The 19,340-nt window shown below is 41.7% G+C and overlaps 3 protein-coding genes across 3 annotated transcripts; all 3 read right to left on the minus strand.

The window, feature by feature from the left end:
• Nucleotides 1–6,747: 6,747 nt before the first annotated feature.
• On the minus strand, nt 6,748–7,740 carry LOC132871150 (trace amine-associated receptor 13c-like). The gene has a single exon (XM_060905261.1). The coding sequence runs from the start codon at nt 7,738–7,740 to the stop codon at nt 6,748–6,750; it is 993 nt and encodes a 330-aa protein (XP_060761244.1).
• Nucleotides 7,741–12,766: 5,026 nt separating this feature from the next.
• On the minus strand, nt 12,767–13,759 carry LOC132871161 (trace amine-associated receptor 13c-like). Its single transcript, XM_060905271.1, has one exon. The coding sequence runs from the start codon at nt 13,757–13,759 to the stop codon at nt 12,767–12,769; it is 993 nt and encodes a 330-aa protein (XP_060761254.1).
• A 4,183-nt stretch (nt 13,760–17,942) lies between these two features.
• Nucleotides 17,943–18,935, minus strand: LOC132871171 (trace amine-associated receptor 13c-like). Its single transcript, XM_060905282.1, has one exon. The coding sequence runs from the start codon at nt 18,933–18,935 to the stop codon at nt 17,943–17,945; it is 993 nt and encodes a 330-aa protein (XP_060761265.1).
• Between the last annotated feature and the right edge of the window lie 405 nt (nt 18,936–19,340).

The following is a 19,340-nucleotide window of genomic DNA, read 5'->3' on the forward strand; positions in this document are numbered from 1 at the left end:
GCGACACATACCAGCAATCCCCCCCGTCCCCCTATGAAATGAGCAATAAGTAGGAGTGTTATACACAGTATCATACCTAAAATTTTATCAGAAATATAGATACGATACTATGATTCTCCCCAACATGCTACATTAGACAAGCTAACCCCATTTATAAAAAGATACACATATATGACATGTATTTGATATATATGATGTATATTCATACATTGTTTCTTTATGGAAATCTTCAGTAAGTTTGGTCTTTTCATGACAGCCTGTTGTAGACCTAAATATAATGCACATGAAATGACACTCCTCACCTCAACATGTCCTTTACAATCACTTAAGCCACCATGGGCAATGCTGAAATCACTGTTGCAAACAGTACATCACGCGAAACTGTCATTATTGTTGACCCTTATTAGACAGGGAGATTATTAGACAGGGAGATTCTTTTGTGTAGTCTGAGGTGAAATGGGTTTTGTACTTTGGTTTTTTGGGGCGCGCGCTCTCTCTGCCATGACGATCCTGTAGGCCGCATTGACTCAACTGAAAACTTCGGTCCTCGAGAAAAGGGATAAAAGCCCGCCCACACTGAAAGCTGATTGGCTTATTTTGCTGAGTAACCCAATCAGGATGCTCTTTGTCTGGTATGCGCTACATGAACAGGCACACAGGCAGTGTTGCCACATTGGGCGGTTTTAAGTGCATTTTGGCGGGTTTTGAACATATTTTGGGATGGAAAACGTCAGCAGTATCTGGCAACACTGCACACAGTCTCCCTTGCGCACGCACATTCTAAGATGCGTGATGCAGACCTTAATGTTGCGCGCGCACGCTCTTGCTCGCTTCTATCAATATGCAGGAGACTCCCGGAAGTTCCGTGAGACTTGGGATGTCTGCATTATAAGGTGACCACAGATCGTTAATCATACACCGCCCCCCCCCCCCGAAAATTTCTCAACGGATTTACATTGATCTCAAAAACGATCATTTTGGTCTGAAAAAGTCGGAAATCCGCCGATCAGCGGAAAATTCTCATCCCTGAAGTATACTCCGCCCTGAGACTCGTGAAGTTTTGTAATATGTGTGTGCGTATGCACTGGCAGTATACTGTTCATTTTAAAACCTATTTTGAAATTGCAATTCTGCTAACAATCCCTGTTTTTACTAAATGAATCTCTACCTTTAGCAGAACACAGTTACGTTTTTGTATCTTAATTCCAAAACACCAAATGATATGTTATGTAAGTTGTGGACACATACTGTATATATTATTATTACCTTGCCCGGGACGGAGTCCACCAAGGGACGAGGTATTGTTTTCAGTGGGGTTTCTTTGTTTGTTTCTTTGTTATTTTGTTATCAACATTATGGAAAAATGGCTGGACCAATCTTCATGACACTTTCAGGATAGATGGGCATTGGTCTCAAATAGAACCTCCAACATTTTAAGGGTCATCCGTTCAAGGTTAAGGTCACCAAAAAGGTCAAAATCATTTTTTTGCAATATCTTCCTTCATATTCATCATATTTACTTCAAACCAAATCCACAATGTTCATCTTTGAATTCTGCTTCCACTGATATGCTACATGATGGAGTATCTCTCATAGTTTCTTTGTGGTTGGGGGTCAAATATCAGGCGGGTCAAGTCATTGGTGCTAACACGCGAGGTCTGTTTTGCCTGGCAACACTTGTTGTTATTATTATTATTATAGCCAATCAGGGGTGCAGATAGGATTTTTGAACTGGGGGGGACTGTGCTGTCGGCAAATGATTCCATTTTGTGAAAATGCATATAATATATATATATTAAAAAAATCTCCTTCTCACCCCCGGCGGGGGGGTGGTATCCATGTCATCCTCAAGCTCGGGTCCTCTACCAGAGGCCTGGGAGTTTGAGGGTTCTGCGCAGTATCTTCGATGTTCCTAGGACTGCGCTCTTCTGGACTGAGGTTTCAGATGTTGTTCCTGGGATTTGCTGGAGCCACTCTCCCAGTTTGGGGGTTACTGCCTGCCCCAAGTGCCCCCACTACCACAGTGACCACGCAACCCTTGACCTTCCACATCCGTTCCAGCTGCTCTTTCAACCCTTGATACTTCTCAAGTTTCTCATGTTCCTTCTTCCTGATGTTGGCATCAGCTGGGATCGCCACATCTATCACCACCACCCTCTTCTGCTCTTTGTCCACCACCACTATGTCTGGTTGGTTAGCCAGGATCTGTTTGTCAGTCTGGAAGCTGAAGTCCCACAGAACCTTGGCCCTGTTGTTCTCAGCCACCTTCTGTGGTATGGCCCATTGGGACTTGGGTACTTCTATTCCATACTGGTTGCAGATGTTCCTGTATACTATCCTAGCCACTTGGTTGTGCCTCTCCATGTACGCTGATCCAGCTAGCATCTTACACCCTGCTACTATGTGCTGGACTGTTTCAGGGGCTTCTTTGCACAGTCTGCATCTTGGGTCTGATCTACTCTGGTAGATCCTGGCCTCTATGGCTCTTGTGCTTATGGCCTGTTCTTGTGCTGCCATGATTAGTGCCTCTGTGCTGTCTGTCAGTCCTGCATTATCCAGCCACTGGTAGGATTTCTTGATATCAGCCACTTCCTCTATCTGATGGTGGTACATGCCATGTAGGGGTTTGTCTCTCCAGGTTGTCTGTTCCTCCTCCTCCTCCTCCTCCGCACTCTCATCAGGGTTCTGCTGCCTGAGACATTCACTTAGCAGTTCATCCTTTGGGGCCATCTTTCTGATGTATTCTCGGATTTTCGATGTTTCATCCTGGACCGTGGTCTTGATGCTCACTAGCCCTCGGCCTCCCTCTTTCCGCTTAGTGTATAGTCTCTGGGTGCTGGACTTGGGGTGGAACCCTCCATGCATGGTGAGGAGCTTTCTAGTCTTGATATCTGTGGCTTCTATCTCCTCCTTTGGCCAGTTTATGATACCAGCGGGGTATCTGATGACTGGTAGTGCGTACATGTTGATGGCTCGGACCTTGTTCTTACCATTCAGCTGACTTTTCAGGACCTGCCTTACTCTCTAGAGGTATTTGGCTGTGGTTGACTTCCTTGTGGCTTCTTCATGGTTTCCATTAGCCTGTGGGATGCCAAGGTACTTGTAGCTGTCTTGGATATCACCTATGTTGCCCTCTGGTAGGTCAATCCCCTCAGTTCGGATCATCTTGCCTCTCTTTGAGACCATCCGGCCACACTTGTCCAATCCGAATGACATCCCTATGTCATCGCTGTAGATCCGGGTGGTGTGGATCAGCGAGTCTATTTCTCGCTCGTTCCTGGCATACAGCTTGATGTCATCCATGTAGAGCAGGTGGCTGATTGTTGCCCCACTACGGAATCGGTACCCGTAGCCGCTCTTCATGATGATCCGACTGAGGGGGTTCAGGCCTATGCAGAACAGCAGTGGTGATAGCGCATCTCCTTGGTATATGCCGCACTTGATGTTGACTTGGGCAATGGGTTTTTTTGAGTTGGCCTCTAGGGTTGTCTTCCACATTTCCATTGAGTTCTGGATGAAGGTCCTTAGGTTCCTGTTGATCTTATACAGTTCCAGACATTCCAGTATCCATGTGTGTGGCATTGAGTCATAGGCTTTCTTGTAGTCAATCCAGGCAGTGCACAGGTTGGTCTGTCTCTTCTTACAGTCTCGGGCAACTGTTCTGTCGACCAGTAGCTGGTGCTTGGCTCCTCTGGTGTTACTGCCAATTCCTTTCTGTGCCTCGCTCATGTATTGAGCCACATGCTTACTCATTTTTGCTGCAATGATGCCTGACAGGGCCTTCCATGTTGTGCAGAGACAGGTAATTGGCCAGTAGTTGGATGGGATGGGTCCCTTCTGGGGGTCCTTCATGATTAGGACTGTTCTGCCTTGGGTTAGCCATTCTGGGTGGGTTCCATCCCTCAGCAGCTGGTTCATCTGTGCTGCTAGGCGTTCATGGAGTGCAGTTAGCTTCTTCAGCCAGTACGTATGGATCATATCAGGGCCTGATGCTGTCCAGCTCTTCATCTTTGACACTCTTTCTTGGACGTCTGCCATTGAGATGGTTACTGGTTCTTGTTCTGGGAGGTTGCTGTGGTCAGCTCTTAGGTCCACTAACCATTGGGCATCGGCGTTGTGTGATGCCTTTCTTTCCCATATGTCTTTCCAGTATTTTTCCACCTCAGCTCTTGGTGGGTCTGACCGGTTGTTGTTCCCCTGCCACTGAGAGTACACCTTGGCTGGTTCAGTGGAGAACAGCTTGTTTATTCTCCTGGCCTCTCCCTCCTTGGTGTATCTCTTCAACCGGGTGGCTAGAGCTGTTAGTCGCTGTTTGGCAGTTTTGAGTGCCTCTGGTATGGAGAGCGATTTGTAATTCCTGGGTGCCCCTTTATTCACCATGTTCCCTTTCTGTGCTGCCTTTATCTTGGCCTCTAATCGTCTCTTCCATGGTGGATACTGTTTATGTCCCGAGCCCACCTTGTGTCCAATGATCTCCATGATTACTGTTGCTGTATCAGCTTGTTGGTCTCAGTGATGGTTCCTGTGGAGATTGTCTTCAGAGCAGCATTCACATCTACTAGTAGATCTTCTGAAGGTACTTGGCAACTCAGCTTCGGTATTCGTCGGGGGCTCCAGGTTTCCAGTTGGGTCACGATCTTCCTTCTCAGGTCAGCAGCTCTTGTGTTGAGGCTGTTAGCTGTTGTCTTCCTGGCTCCCCCTTGCCGTAGCATCGTTGTTGTATTTCATTAATCTCTAGTTGTGATAGTAGATTTCGATTACGCATGTTGGAACACTGGGCTAAAACGCTGTTTCTTTGTTAGCCTTGATTGTGGGTTTTGAAGTATCCAATGGTCCCACATTCGCTGCATGTATCCCCTCTCTATGGGATTGCTTGTATAGTAGCATTCCAGCAAATCAGTATTTTCTGTCCTCGTCCATCGATGTCTTGTTCCAGTAGCCCATTTCTCATCAGTTTGCCCTGGTTCCCTAGCAACTGACGCAGACCTTGTTGACCTGGGCGACGTCTGAGCCGGTATGACTCTATCAGTTATGTTTTCACTCATTCCTGAGGTAGGCTGATATATCATGAGGGGTTTTTGCCTAAGGACCCTTACTGGATGATGTTTTGCCCTGACCGGTATTCGAACCCCGATCTCCTGCGTCGTAGTCAGTGAGCGTTACCACTGTACGATCCAGCTGATATATATACACTGTATGTACTGAAGCTTAAATATACATTAGAATTGTGAGATTTCTAACTGAATGAACATTGGTAGACAAAGGCCTACCTGATCAACACTAGCCATACATGATCAAATTGTTATTTGTCTGGTATATTAATCAGGCTCCAAAATTTCATGTCTTCTGCATGTTTTATTTAAACATTTGCTGATCTCAGCAGGATGAAGAATATCATCACAAAAACTTTAACTGTAACTTCTAACAAAAAGGGAATGTCCAAAAATTAATTAAAAAAAAAATTGAAATGATTCACACTCGTGCCTTCAGGTAAGTGCAAATGCCTTCTTATTATTGTCAGACTAGCTACTCAACATTATCAAAAGAATATCTGCCACATCTGGGAAAGTTAACAGGCAATATGATACTTACATTGCTCAGTTTTTGAAAAAAACGCTGTAATTGTTTTTTTGTTTTTTCATTGTTGACCCCACCAGGGATTGTCTGCAGGCCAGGACGATGTTAACATCTTAAATCTTATAATTTCAGTTAACAGTTGCTGCTGACTAAAATAACATTATACATAAAAATAACAACATTAAAAGATATTCACCTACAGCCTAGAATGCTGTTATTTTACATTTAGCCTACTTCAGGTAAGTCCAAATTCCTTCTTATTATTATCAGACTAGCTACTCAACATTACAAAACAAGTATTTGGCTCTCCCACCATCACTTCAGATGCTGCTCCTGCTCCACTGTCCACTCTACTGTCTCCTGTCTGCAACAGCTCCCCTACCAATGCAGCTGCAACACCCACCACTTCTGGTTACCTGCCCCCATCCTTCACAGTTGATGAGGTGAGGGTGGAGCTTGGGAGACTGCGTCCAGGGAAAGCAGCAGGCCCAAATGGTGTGTGTCCAAGACTCCTGAAGGACTGTGCAGCCCAGCGAGCTGAGCCCCTCTGGTGGGTCTTCAACATGAGTCTATGACTAGGCAAAGTTCCAGTGCAGTGGAAAACATCCTGTCTCATACCGATGCACAAAATAGGGTGACCAGTTGAGATAAACGATTACTGCCCGGTGGCCTTAACATCCTATATGATGAAGACCCTGGAGTGTCTGGTTCTCCACCTCATGAGGCCAGAGGTCACTCATGTATAGAGAGAAGTGATAAAACTGAAAGAAGCTGTGCTACAAGCCTGGAAATCCATTACAAAAATACAACAACAGTTTGGTGATGTCACAGGGATACCGGCTGGATGTAGTTATTGCAAACAAGGGATATGCAACCAAATATTAAGTGTTAATTACTTTAATTTACCTAAAGACTATCAGTTTGTATACTTTGGCACACCAGTGGTGTCATGTTCTTGTCTGTTTAATACATCTATATGTAAATATCAGGAAATGAAAGCTGAAATATAGATTAAGGACTGTTTTATATATATATATATATATATATATATATATATATATATATATATATATATATATATATATATATATAAAACATATTTAATATATGGCATAATGAACGTAATCGAAAGAATATTTGGGAACATCAAGTGGAGTAGAAAAAGGCTGCTCATGAAAGTACGTTTATTAATGCAGAGTCTTTTTGGAATATTTGCAGAGTGATAATTAATTTAATGCACCTCCTAAACCATGGATAAAACAGAGCATAAATAAATGGATTCATGGTGGAATTAAGATAAATTATGAAACTGACTGTATGAAAAGTTTCTTGCTGGACTTCAATAACATAACCTAATAAGCTGTAAATAAAATATGGAAGTAAACACAATAGAAATACAGAAACTAAAATGCCGAGGACTTTAGCTGCTTTTCTCTCAGATTTCATCGAGTGTGATGTGATTTTCTGTGTTTTAGACTGTGTGTGATTATTAAGCTCTCTGATCGCAGTGGCATGTTTCTTAGCAATCACAAAAACCCGAGTATACAAGATGATTATGACAGAAAGTGGAAAGATAAATGAAAATACAATATCAATTACAGACCAAACCTCATTTAGTAAGTAAAAACACTCTCCAGGACACAGTAAAACATTCATGAAGATTCCATTGAAATATAAGAATGCCAAGTTATAGACCATCACTACACCCCAGTCAAAAATAATTACAACAAGAATAATCCTCACAGAGACATGGTTCATGTAGAGAAAGGGGTTTGAGAGAGCCAAATATCGATCCACAGCAATCAGAGCAATATTATAGATGGACACGACTGTGAGGAATCCATTAATCGATAAAAAACTGGAACAGAAATCTCTCCCAAATATCCAGCATGACTCGATTATCCAGATTAACATCGGCGGCATTACAAAAGCACCAACAAAGAAATCCGACACGGCCAGAGAGAACACGAGTGTGTTTGTTGGTGTGTGAAGCTGCTTGAAGTGAAAAACAGAGATGATGACGAGCAGATTTCCACACACTGTTAGAAGAACCACAGCAGCTGAACACACGTACAGTAAGATATAAGCAGCAGGAGATACAGATCTCTCTGGACAGGAGAAATGCACACAGCGATCAGATTGGTTCAAGTCCATCAGGTTCATGAATACAACATTTCACTAATGCCTACAGAGCTTCAAGGAAAACAGCAACTAATTAAATGACTTATGACTCAAACAGCCCTGGTGTTTTTATAGTTCAGAAATTGATCACGCCTCCCCAGTTTCTTTGACAACATAATAAATGATGTCATGCTTTGTTGAGAAAAAGGCCTAGTTGGTACAGGCCAGAGAATTATATACACCATCATGCCAAATTTCATGTAACAAAGCCTACATATAAACAAAGTTGTTATGTTAAGAACCTGCCCTAAGGATAATGAAAGTTTTAAAAAGGGTGATGAAAAGACATCTTATGAATAAATCAAGATGCCAGAGTGGGTGTATGTCCCTGTCACTTCATAGTTTCATTTCAAACTACTATCATCAAGATTTCTATCGATATTCAGTGTCTGTGTGCAGGCACTTATGGATGCAGTCGCAGGGGAGAACGAGTGTGTCACAAACTGGCAGCCAAATCCAAATCGTGAGACAAATGATGAGTTCAGAGTCGAGCAAGAGGTCGGTCAATGTGCAGACAGTATGTCAGAGATTAGGCGAGCGTTCAGAGTCAGGGATTAACAGAAAATAGGGTCAGAGTCACTGAGAGTCAGCTAGGAACAACAGCTCAGTATAATCAGGTATGGATAAACTGAACCATACATCACAATGTGTGTGTTTGCTGTCCTTAAATAGGCAGAGCTGATTACAGGAAATATGGAACAGGTGTGTCTTCAATCAATATTCGGCAGAGGGAGGGCACTCAACCCCCCAAGGTGCTCATTCTGGGAGCACTTTCTTTTCTGGGATGACCTCTTTTCCTGGGTGCTGGCTTTTTGGGATGTTTGGTATAGAATTCTTGAGTGAGAAGCGAGTCTAGGACAATGTTGGCAAGCACCCAGCTGCATTCCTCCTTACCATACCCCTCCCAGTCCACCAGATATTCCAGGTTGCCATGTCTACAATGGGAGTTGATGATCTTATGGAGCTGATATACTGGTTGTTCCTCCAGTTCTATGTGCAAGGGAGGTTCAGTGGCTGGTTGAGTGGTGGCTAGCGGTCCTTGTATGGTAGGTTTGAGGCATGACACATGAAAAGTAGGTGACAGGCATCAATGTTGTGGGAGCTCAAGTCTGTAAGACTGTTAATTCTGTGGAGGATTTTGAAAGGACCCATGTATCAGGCATAGAGCTTATGCCCTGTGTTGGGATCTCACAGGTCTTTTGTGGACACCCACACACCATCTCCAGGTGAGTACACAGGTATTTCCCCTCTGTGCTTGTCCGCATAGAGTTTATACCTGCCGGCCACCTGTTCTAGCCTCTGGTGAACACTTTGCCACACTTGTTCACTTCTTCGGAACCAGGAGTCCACTGCCAGGATTTGTGAGGGTGAGTCGTGTCATGGAAACAATGGTGGCTGATATCTAAGGATGCACCGGAATGATGTGAGCTGGGTGCCAGAGTGTTTCATAGAATTTTGGGTTCATTCAGCCCAGGGGAGGAATTGTGACCAGTTTTTGGGGTTTCCAGAGATAACACCCTCATGCAGCACCCGATCTCCTGATTGGCGCATTCCACTTGGTCATTGGACTGTGGGTGGTGTATTGAGGTTAGACTCACCAAAACCCCTAGCTTGTCAATGAACTTTGTCCACACCCTGGAAGTGAACTGGGGGCCCCGTTCACTTACAATGTCCTCAGGGATCCCATAGTACTGGAGGACATGTGAGGAGAGGAGTTCGGTGGTTTCAAAGGCAGTGGGGAGACCAGGCAAGGGGATGAGCCTTAACACCTTGGAGAATCAGTCAATGACCACCATGATGACTGAGTTGTTCTGTGACTTGGGTAGATCCATGATGAAATCTATGGCCAGATGGGACCATGGTCTTTGGGGTGTAGGCAGCGGACAGAGTTTACCCATGGGTGGAGCCCGAGGTACCTTGGTTTAGGCAGAGGCAAAGCAGGAGGAAACGAACCTGTTGAACTCAGACATCATGTTCTACCACCAACACCTAGTTCAGATGAGCTGATATGTACGTTGACTACTGGGATGTCCAGTGGCAGGGGATGAATGAGCCCTGATAATGAGTTGGCCTGGGAACTCTGGTGGGACGAACACGAGACCAGGAGGACAGGCTTCTGGAGGGTCACAAGGTTGGGCTTGAACTATTTCCTTCTCAATTTCCAATGTGACGGCATTAGCAAAGCACTTAGAGTGTCTTGCAAAAGTATTCATCCTGCTTCATGTTTGTCCTGTTTTGTTGCATTACAAGCTGGAATTAAAATGGATTGGGGGAGGTTGAGCAACATTTGATTTACACACCATGCCTAACACTTTAAAAAGTGCAAATTGTTTTTTTCATTGTGACACAAACAGTACTTAAAATGAAAAAACAGAAATCTGGAGTGTGCATAGGCATTCACCCTCACCAAAGCCAATACTTTGTAGAGCCACCTTTGTAGAGCAATTACAGCTGCAAGTCTCTTGGGGTATGTCTCTATTAGCTTAGAATATCTAGCCAATGGGATTTTTGCCCTTTCCTCAAGGCAAAACTGCTCCAACTCTTCAAGTTAGATGGGTTGCGTCGGTGTACAGCAACCTTCAAGTTATGCCACAGATTCTCAACTGGATTAAGGTCTGGGCTTTGACTCTGCCATTCCAAGACATTTAAATGTTTCCCTTTAAACCACTGTAATGTAGGTTTAGCAGTGTGTTTAGGGTCATTGTCCTGTTAGAATGTGAACCTTCATCCCAGTCTCAAAACTCTGGCTGACTCAAACAGGTTTTCCTTCAGAATTGCCCCATATTTAGTGCCATCCATCTTTCCTTCAATTCTGACCAGCTTTCCTGTCGCTGCAGATGAAAAACATCCCGACAGCATGATGCTGCCACCATCATGGCTCACTGTAGGAATGGTGTTCTCAGGGTGATGGAAAGTGTTGCATTTGCACCACATATGTTGTTTCCCATGATGGCCAAAAATATCAACTTTAGTCTCATTTGACCAGAGTATCTTCTTCCATGGGCGGCACGGTGGTGTAGTGGTTAGCGCTGTCGCCTCACAGCAAGAAGGTCCTGGGTTCGAGCCCCGGGGCCGGCGAGGGCCTTTCTGTGTGGAGTTTGCATGTTCTCTCCGTGTCCGCGTGGGTTTCCTCCGGGTGCTCCGGTTTCCCCCACAGTCCAAAGACATGCAGGTTAGGTTAACTGGTGACTCTAAATTGACCGTAGGTATGAATGTGAGTGTGAATGGTTGTCTGTGTCTATGTGTCAGCCCTGTGATGAACTGGCGACTTGTCCAGGGTGTACCCCGCCTTTCGCCCGTAGTCATCTGGGATAGGCTCCAGCTTGCCTGTGACCCTGTAGAAGGATAAAGCGGCTAGAGATAATGAGATGAGATGAGATCTTCTTCCATGTATTTGGGGAATCTGCCACATGCTGTTGGGCAAACGCCAAATGTGTTTTCTTATATATATATATATATTTTTTTTTCTTTAAGCAATGGCTTTTTTCTGGCGGCTCTTCCATAAAGCCCTGCTCTGTGGAGCGTATGGCTTAAAGTGGTCCTATGGACAGATACTCCCATCTCCGCTGTGGATCTTTGCAGCTCCTTCAGTTTGATTTTTGGTGTTTTTATTGCATCTCTGATTAATGCCCTCCTTGCCTGGTCTGTGAGTTTTGGTGGGCGGGGCCTTCTCTTGTCAGGTTTGTAGTGGTGCCATAATCTTCCATTTTGCTATATTTGATTTAATGGTGCTCCGTGGGATATTCAAAGTTTGGGATTTTTTTTATAACCCAACCCTGATCTATACTTCTCCACAACTTTATCTCTGACCTGTTTGGAGGCTCCTTGGTTTTCACATTGCTTGCTTCGTAATGTTGCAGAGTCAGGGGCCTTCCAGAACAGGTTGATTTAAACAGACATCATGTCACAGATCATAGGACACTTTATTGCACACAGGTGGATCTTAATCAACTAATTATATGACTTATGAAGTTAACTGGTTGGACCAGCTCTTATTTAGAAATTTCATATGAAAGGGGTGAATACCTATGAACACTCCAGATTTCTGTTTTTTCTTCTTAATTATTGTTTGTCTCGCAATAAAAAACATTTTGCACCTTTAAAGTGGCAGGCATGTTGTGTAAATAAAATGATGCGAACCCCCCTAAACAAGCCATTTTTATTCCAGGTTGTAATGCAACACAATGGGACAAACATCAAGGGGGATAAATACTTTTGTAAAACAATGTAGGTTGCAGGATAGGAGTGGGTTCTTGGTTGATGGTTGTAGATGTGTGAATTATGGATCATGCATTGGCCTTAGTGTTTCTGGAACCAGTAAGGTTGGAGATGGTGAACTGGAAAGGTGTGAAGAAGAGTGTCCACCTTGCCTGACATGGATTCAGCCATTTTGCTGTCTTTAGATATTCAAGGTTCTTAGGATAAGAGAGAATAACAAATGGATGTGTGGCCCCCTCAAGCCAGTGTCTCCATTCCTCTAGGGAAAGCTTTACTGCAAGAAGTTCCAGATTCCTGATGTCATAATTCTGTGTAGACGTTGAGAGTTTCATCGAAAAAAAAGGCAACAGGGTGTAGCTTGGGCTTCTCCCCAAAGCACTGTGACAACACCTCTCCCATTCCTGTCTCGGAGGCGTCTACAGCCACGATGAATGATTTTGAAGGATCTGGATGTCTGAGAATTGGTGTTATTGTGATGGCTGATTTGAGCTCTTTGAAGGCATTCTCCGCAGTCTTGTTCCACTAGAGGTGCTTGGGACCTTTCTTAAGCAAGATGGTGAACCCTCTGATGAACCGGTGTGAGGGTTGTGGCAGGAAGGGCATCTGGCTTAAAATTATGCTCCAGTTATTATGACATGGCTCAAGAGGGTCCAAATGGAGCCAGAATGGCAGCAGTGCTGGACAAGGGAGAAGAAGATAATGATGAATATACAGTAAAAGCAATATTTGGGAACATGATCAGGTGGAATTAAAACAAAACAAAAAAACAAACAAAGAAAGCCCCAGCTGTTTATGAAAATACATTGATTAATGCAGAGTCTGTTTGGAATATTTGCAGAGTGATAATTAATTTAATGCACCTCCTAAACCACGGGTAAAACAGAGCATAAATAAATGGATTAATGGTGGAATTAAGACAAATTATGAAAATGATTGCATGAAAAGGTTCCTGCTGGACTTCAATAACATAACCTAAAAAACTGTAAATATAATATGGAAGTAAACAGATCAGAAATACAGACACTAAAATGCCGAGGACTTTAGCTGCTTTTCTCTCAGATTTCATCGAGTGTGATGTGATTTTCTGTGTTTTAGACCGTGTGTGATTATTAAGCTCTCTGATCGCACTGGCATGTTTCTTAGCAATCACAAAAACCCCAGTATACAATATGATTATGACAGAAAGTGGAAAGATAAATGAAAATACAAGATCAATTACAGACCAAACCTCATTTAGAAAGTAAAAACACTCTCCAGGACACAGTAAAACATTCATGAAGTTTCCATTGAAATATAAGAGTGCTAAGTTATAGACCATCAATACACCCCAGTCAAAAACAATTACAACACGAGTGATCCTCACAGAGACATGGTTCATGTAGAGAAAGGGGTTTGAGAGAGCCAAATATCGATCCACAGCAATCAGAGCAATATTATAGATGGACATGATTGTGAGGAAACCACTAATCAATAAAAGGTAGAGACAGACACCTCTCCCAAATATCCAGCATGACTCGATTATCCAGATTAACATCAGCGGCATTACAAAAGCACCAATGAAGAAATCCGACACGGCCAGAGAGAACACGAGTGTGTTTGTTGGTGTGTGAAGCTGCTTGAAGTGAAAAACAGAGATGATGACGAGCAGATTTCCACACACTGTTAGAAGAACCACAGCAGCTGAAAACACGTACAGTAAGATATAAGCTGCAGGAGATACAGATCTCTCTGGACAGGAGAAATTCACACAGCGATCAGATTGGTTAAACTCCATCAGGTTCATGAATACACCATTTCACTAATGCCTACAGAGCTAAAAGAAACCCCTCATGTATCACATGCTACGACTGTAAACCAGTGTGTAAGGTCACAGTTGAATAACTTATGGGTCATGCAGCTCTGGTGCTTTTATAGTATAGAAATAGATTACGCCCCCTGAGTTTGAGTGACAGCATAATACATATGAGGTAATATCATACCTTGTTTGAACAAATAGGCAAAGTAGGCATTGTCGGGGTTGGGAGGTTACTTTAAAATATATTCCAATACAATTACTAATTCCCTGGTTAAAAATGTGGTCAGTAACCTCATCCAAGTATCACAATATTCATGTCATTTGATGAGTTTTTGTCCCCTTTTCTGCTTTAAAGACACAATACTGGTGAAATTTCCTCCCAGTGAAAGCATTTCTTTCACTCCAGGCCATGATAATGAATTGGTTCCTGTAAGATTAGCTGTGGTTTCACTCAAGACCAGAGTGGTGTGACAATAAAGTCGGATTATACATGCATTCAGCTTGTGTAACAGCAGAAAATCGTGAATACTTTGGAGACAGCCATGTGCATGTCCGTGTCCGTGTTGTGAGAAGCCATGTCCATGGAAGTATCAGGGATGAGAATGAAAAATATTTAAAAAGTCTGAAAAAAAACGGGGCGGGGCCCAGGGGTTCCAGGGGCTAATGATTTTTGGCTATTTTTTTTTTTCCCCCAAAACCATTAATTTTATCAGCAAAAAGTTGCAATTTATTTGGAAATAAATTCCCCTTCTTGGTGGACTACCAGGTGAAAATGATTAATATGGTACAAGAGACTTGTTTTTAATCAATTCACATTTGATGATTTCAAAAAATCAATGCACCTTTTAATATAAACGAGCTCTACAGTATTATATTTCTGCATTTTAGCTATTCATGTCTTTGAATACTCTAATCCTTTAAAATGAAGTGAAAACCAGAAAAAAAGTTCTATCATATAATTCTCTTACGCTTTCTTCTGATGTTATCATGGTAGCAGGAGCTCTTGCATATTAAGTAGGCAACATTCAACATCACTTATCACTTCCCTTTCAACTGTTGTGTGTACTAACTAGGTTTTATCTGGACAGGATGTTGTGTAATGTAATACAGATACCATACGGTCAATCTGAAGATCAAGATGGTGATTTTGAGTTAAAGAACAGGCATGTACAACTGGCATTACATATTGGAAAATTTTTTTAAATCAAAAACTATAAGTTCATCTGGGCCAAAAAAATTTGGGCAGACGCTCCCGCGGCACATACCAGCAATCCCCCCCCCCCCCCCCCCCCCCGTCCCCGTCCCCCTATGAAATGAGCAATAAGTAGGAGTGTTATACACGGTATCATACCTAAAATTTTATCAGAAATTTACATACGATACTATGATTCTCCCCAACATGCTACATTAGACAAGATAACCCCATTTATAAAAAGATACACACATATATGACGTGTATTTGATATATATGATGTATATTCATACATTGTTACTTTACGGAAATCTTCAATAAGTTTGGTCTTTTCATGACAGCCTGTTGTAGACCTAAATATAATGCACATGAAATGACACTCCTCACCTCAACATGTCCTTTACAATCACTTAAGCCACCATGGGCAATGCTGAAATCACTGTTGCAAACAGTACATCGCGCAAAACTGTCATTATTGTTGACCCTTATTAGACAGGGAGATTCTTTTGTGTAATCTGAGGTGAAGTGGGTTTTGTACTTTGGTTTTTTTGGGGTGCGCGCTCTCTCTGCCATGACGATCCTGTAGGCCGCACTGACTCAACTGAAAACTTCGGTCCTCGAGAAAAGGGATAAAAGCCCGCCCACACTGAAAGCTGATTGGCTTATTTTGCTGAGTAACCCAATCAGGATGCTCTTTGTCTGGCATGCGCTACATGAACAGGCACACAGGCAGTGTTGCCACATTGGGCGGTTTTAAGGGCATTTTGGCGGGTTTTGAACGTATTTTGGGATGGAAAACGTCAGCAGTATCTGGCAACACTGTACACAGTTTACCTTGCGCACGCACATTCTAAGATGCGTGATGCAGACCTTAATGTTGCGCGCGCACGCTCTTGCTCGCTTCTATCAATATGCAGGAGACTCCCAGAAGTTCCGGGAGACTTGGGATGTCTGCGTTATAAGGTGACCACAGATCGTTAATCATACACACCCCCCCGAAAATTTCTCAACGGATTTACATCGATCTCAAAAAACGATCATTTTGGTCTGAAAAAGTCGGAAATCCGCCGATCGGCGGAAAATTCTCATCCCTTAAGTATACTCCACCCTGAGACTCGTGAAGTTTTGTAATATGTGTGTGCATATGCACTGGCAGTATACTGTTCATTTTAAAACCTATTTTGAAATTGTAATTCTGCTAACAATCCCCGTTTTTACTAAATTAATCTCTCCCTTTAGCAGAACACAGTTATGTTTTTGTATCTTAATTCCAAAACACCAAATGATATGTTATGTAAGTTGTGGACACATACTGTATATATTATTATTATCTTGCCCGGGACGGAGTCCACCAGAGGGCGAGGTATTGTTTTCGGTGGGGTTTCTTTGTTTGTTTCTTTGTTATTTTGTTATCAACATTATGGAAAAATGGCTGGACCAATCGTCATGAAACTTGCAGGATAGATCAGTATTGGTCTCAAATAGAACCTCCAACATTTTAAGGGTCATCCGTTCAAGGTTAAGGTCACCAAAAAGGTCAAAATCATTTTTTTGCAATATCTTCCTTCATATTCATCATATTTACTTCAAACAAAATCCAAAATGTTCATCTTTCAATTCTGCTTCCATTGATATGCTACATGATGGGGTATCTCTCATAGTTTCTTTGTGGTTGGGGGACAAATATCAGGCAGGTCAAGTCATTGGTGCTACCACGCGAGGTCTGTTTTGCCTGGCAACACATGTTGTTATTATTATTATTATTATTATTATTATTATTATTATTATTATTATAGCCAATTAGGGGTGCAGATAGGATTTTTGAATTGGGGGGGACTGAGCTGTCAGCAAATGATTCCATTTTGTGAAAATGCATATAATATATATATATATATATATATATATATATATATATATATATATATATATATATATATATACTCTGTATGTACTGAAGCTTCAATATACATTAGAATTGTGAGATTTCTAACTGAATGAACATTGGAAGTCAAAGGCCTACCTGGTCAACACTAGCCATACATGATCAAATTGTTATTTGTCTGGTATATTAATCAGGCTCCAAAATTTCATGTCTTCTGCATGTTTTATTTAAACATTTGCTGATCTCAGCAGGATGAAGAATATCATCACAAAAACTTTAACTGTAACTTCTAACAAAAAGGGAATGTCCAAAAATTAATAACAAAAAAAAAATTGAAATGATTCACACTCGTGCCTTCAGGTAAGTGCAAATTCCTTCTTATTATTGTCAGACTAGCTACTCAACATTATCAAAAGAATATCTGCCACATCTGGGAAAGTTAACAGGCAATATGATACTTACATTGCTCAGTTTTTGAAAACAACGCTGTAATTGTCTTTTTGTTTTTTCATTGCTGACCCCACGAGGGATTGCCTGCAGGCCAGGACGATGTTAACATCTTAAATCCTATAATTTCAGTTAACAGTTGCTGCTGACTAAAATAACATTTATACATAAAAATAACAACATTAAAAGATATTCACCTACAGCCTAGAATGCTGTTATTTTACATTTAGCCTACTTCAGGTAAGTCCAAATTCCTTCTTATTATTATCAGACTAGCTACTCAACATTACAAAACAAGTATTTGGCTCTCCCACCATCACTTCAGATGCAGCTCCTGCTCCACTGTCACAGTTTGGTGATGTCACAGGGTTACCGGCTTGATGTAGTTATTGCAAACAAGGGATATGCAACCAAATATTAAGTGTTAATTACTTTAATTTACCTAAAGACTATCAGTTTGTATACTTTGGCACACCAGTGGTGTCATGTTCTTGTCTGTTTAATACATCTATATGTAAATATCAGGAAATGAAAGCTGAAATATAGATTAAGGACTGTTATATATATATATAAAACATATTTAATATATGGCATAATGAACATAATCGAAAGAATATTTGGGAACATCAAGTGGAGTAGAAAAAGGCTGTTCATGAAAGTACGTTTATTAATGCAGAGTCTGTATGGAATATTTGCAGAGTGATAATTAATTTAATGCACCTCCGAAACCATGGATAAAACAGAGCATAAATAAATGGATTCATGGTGGAATTAAGATAAATTATGAAAATGACTGTATGAAAAGTTTCTTGCTGGACTTCAATAACATCACCTAATAAGGTGTAAATAAAATATGGAAGTAAACACACCAGAAATACAGAAACTAAAATGCCGAGGACTTTAGCTGCTTTTCTCTCAGATTTCATCGAGTGTGATGTGATTTTCTGTGTTTTAGATTGTGTGTGATTATTAAGCTCTCTGATCGCACTGGCATGTTTCTTAGCAATCACAAAAACCCGAGTATACAATATGATTATGACAGAAAGTGGAAAGATAAATGAAAATACAATATCAATTACAGACCAAACCTCATTTAGAAAGTAAAAACACTCTCCAGGACACATTAAAACATTCATGAAGTTTCCATTGAAATATAAGAGTGCCAAGTTATAGACCATCACTACACCCCAGTCAAAAACAATTACAACACGAGTGATCCTCACAGAGACATGGTTCATGTAGAGAAAGGGGTTTGAGAGAGCCAAATATCGATCCAGAGCAATCAGAGCAATATTATAGATGGACACGACTGTGAGGAATCCATTAATCAATAAAAAACTGGTACAGAAATCTCTCCCAAATATCCAGCATGACTCGATTATCCAGATTAACATCGGCGGCATTACAAAAGCACCAACAAAGAAATCCGACACGGCCAGAGAGAACACGAGTGTGTTTGTTGGTGTGTGAAGCTGCTTGAAGTGAAATACAGAGATGATGACGAGCAGATTTCCACACACTGTTAGAAGAACCACAGCAGCTGAACACACGTACAGTAAGATATAAGCAGCAGGAGATTCAGATCTCTCTGGACAGGAGAAATTCACACAGCGATCAGATTGGTTCAAGTCCATCAGGTTCATGAATACAACATTTCACTAATGCCTACAGAGCTTCAAGGAAAACAGTAAGTAATTAAATGACTTATGACTCAAACAGCCCTGGTGATTTTATAGTTCAGAAATTGATCACGCCTCCCCAGTTTCTTTGACAACATAATAAATGATGTCATGCTTTGTTGAGAAAAAGGTCTCGTAGGTACAGGCCAGAGAATAATATACACCATCATGCCAAATTTCATGTAACAAAGCCTACATATAAACAAAGTTGTTATGTTAAGAACCTGCCCTATTGATAATGAAAGTTTTAAAAAGGGTGATGAAAAGACATCTTATGAATAAATCAAGATGCCAGAGTGGGTGTATGTCCCTGTCACTTCATAGTTTCATTTCAAACTACTATCAACAAGATTTCTATCGATATTCAGT

The sequence above is a fragment of the Neoarius graeffei genome, chromosome 2 (genome assembly GCF_027579695.1).
Source record: "Neoarius graeffei isolate fNeoGra1 chromosome 2, fNeoGra1.pri, whole genome shotgun sequence".
NCBI lineage: Eukaryota > Metazoa > Chordata > Actinopteri > Siluriformes > Ariidae > Neoarius > Neoarius graeffei.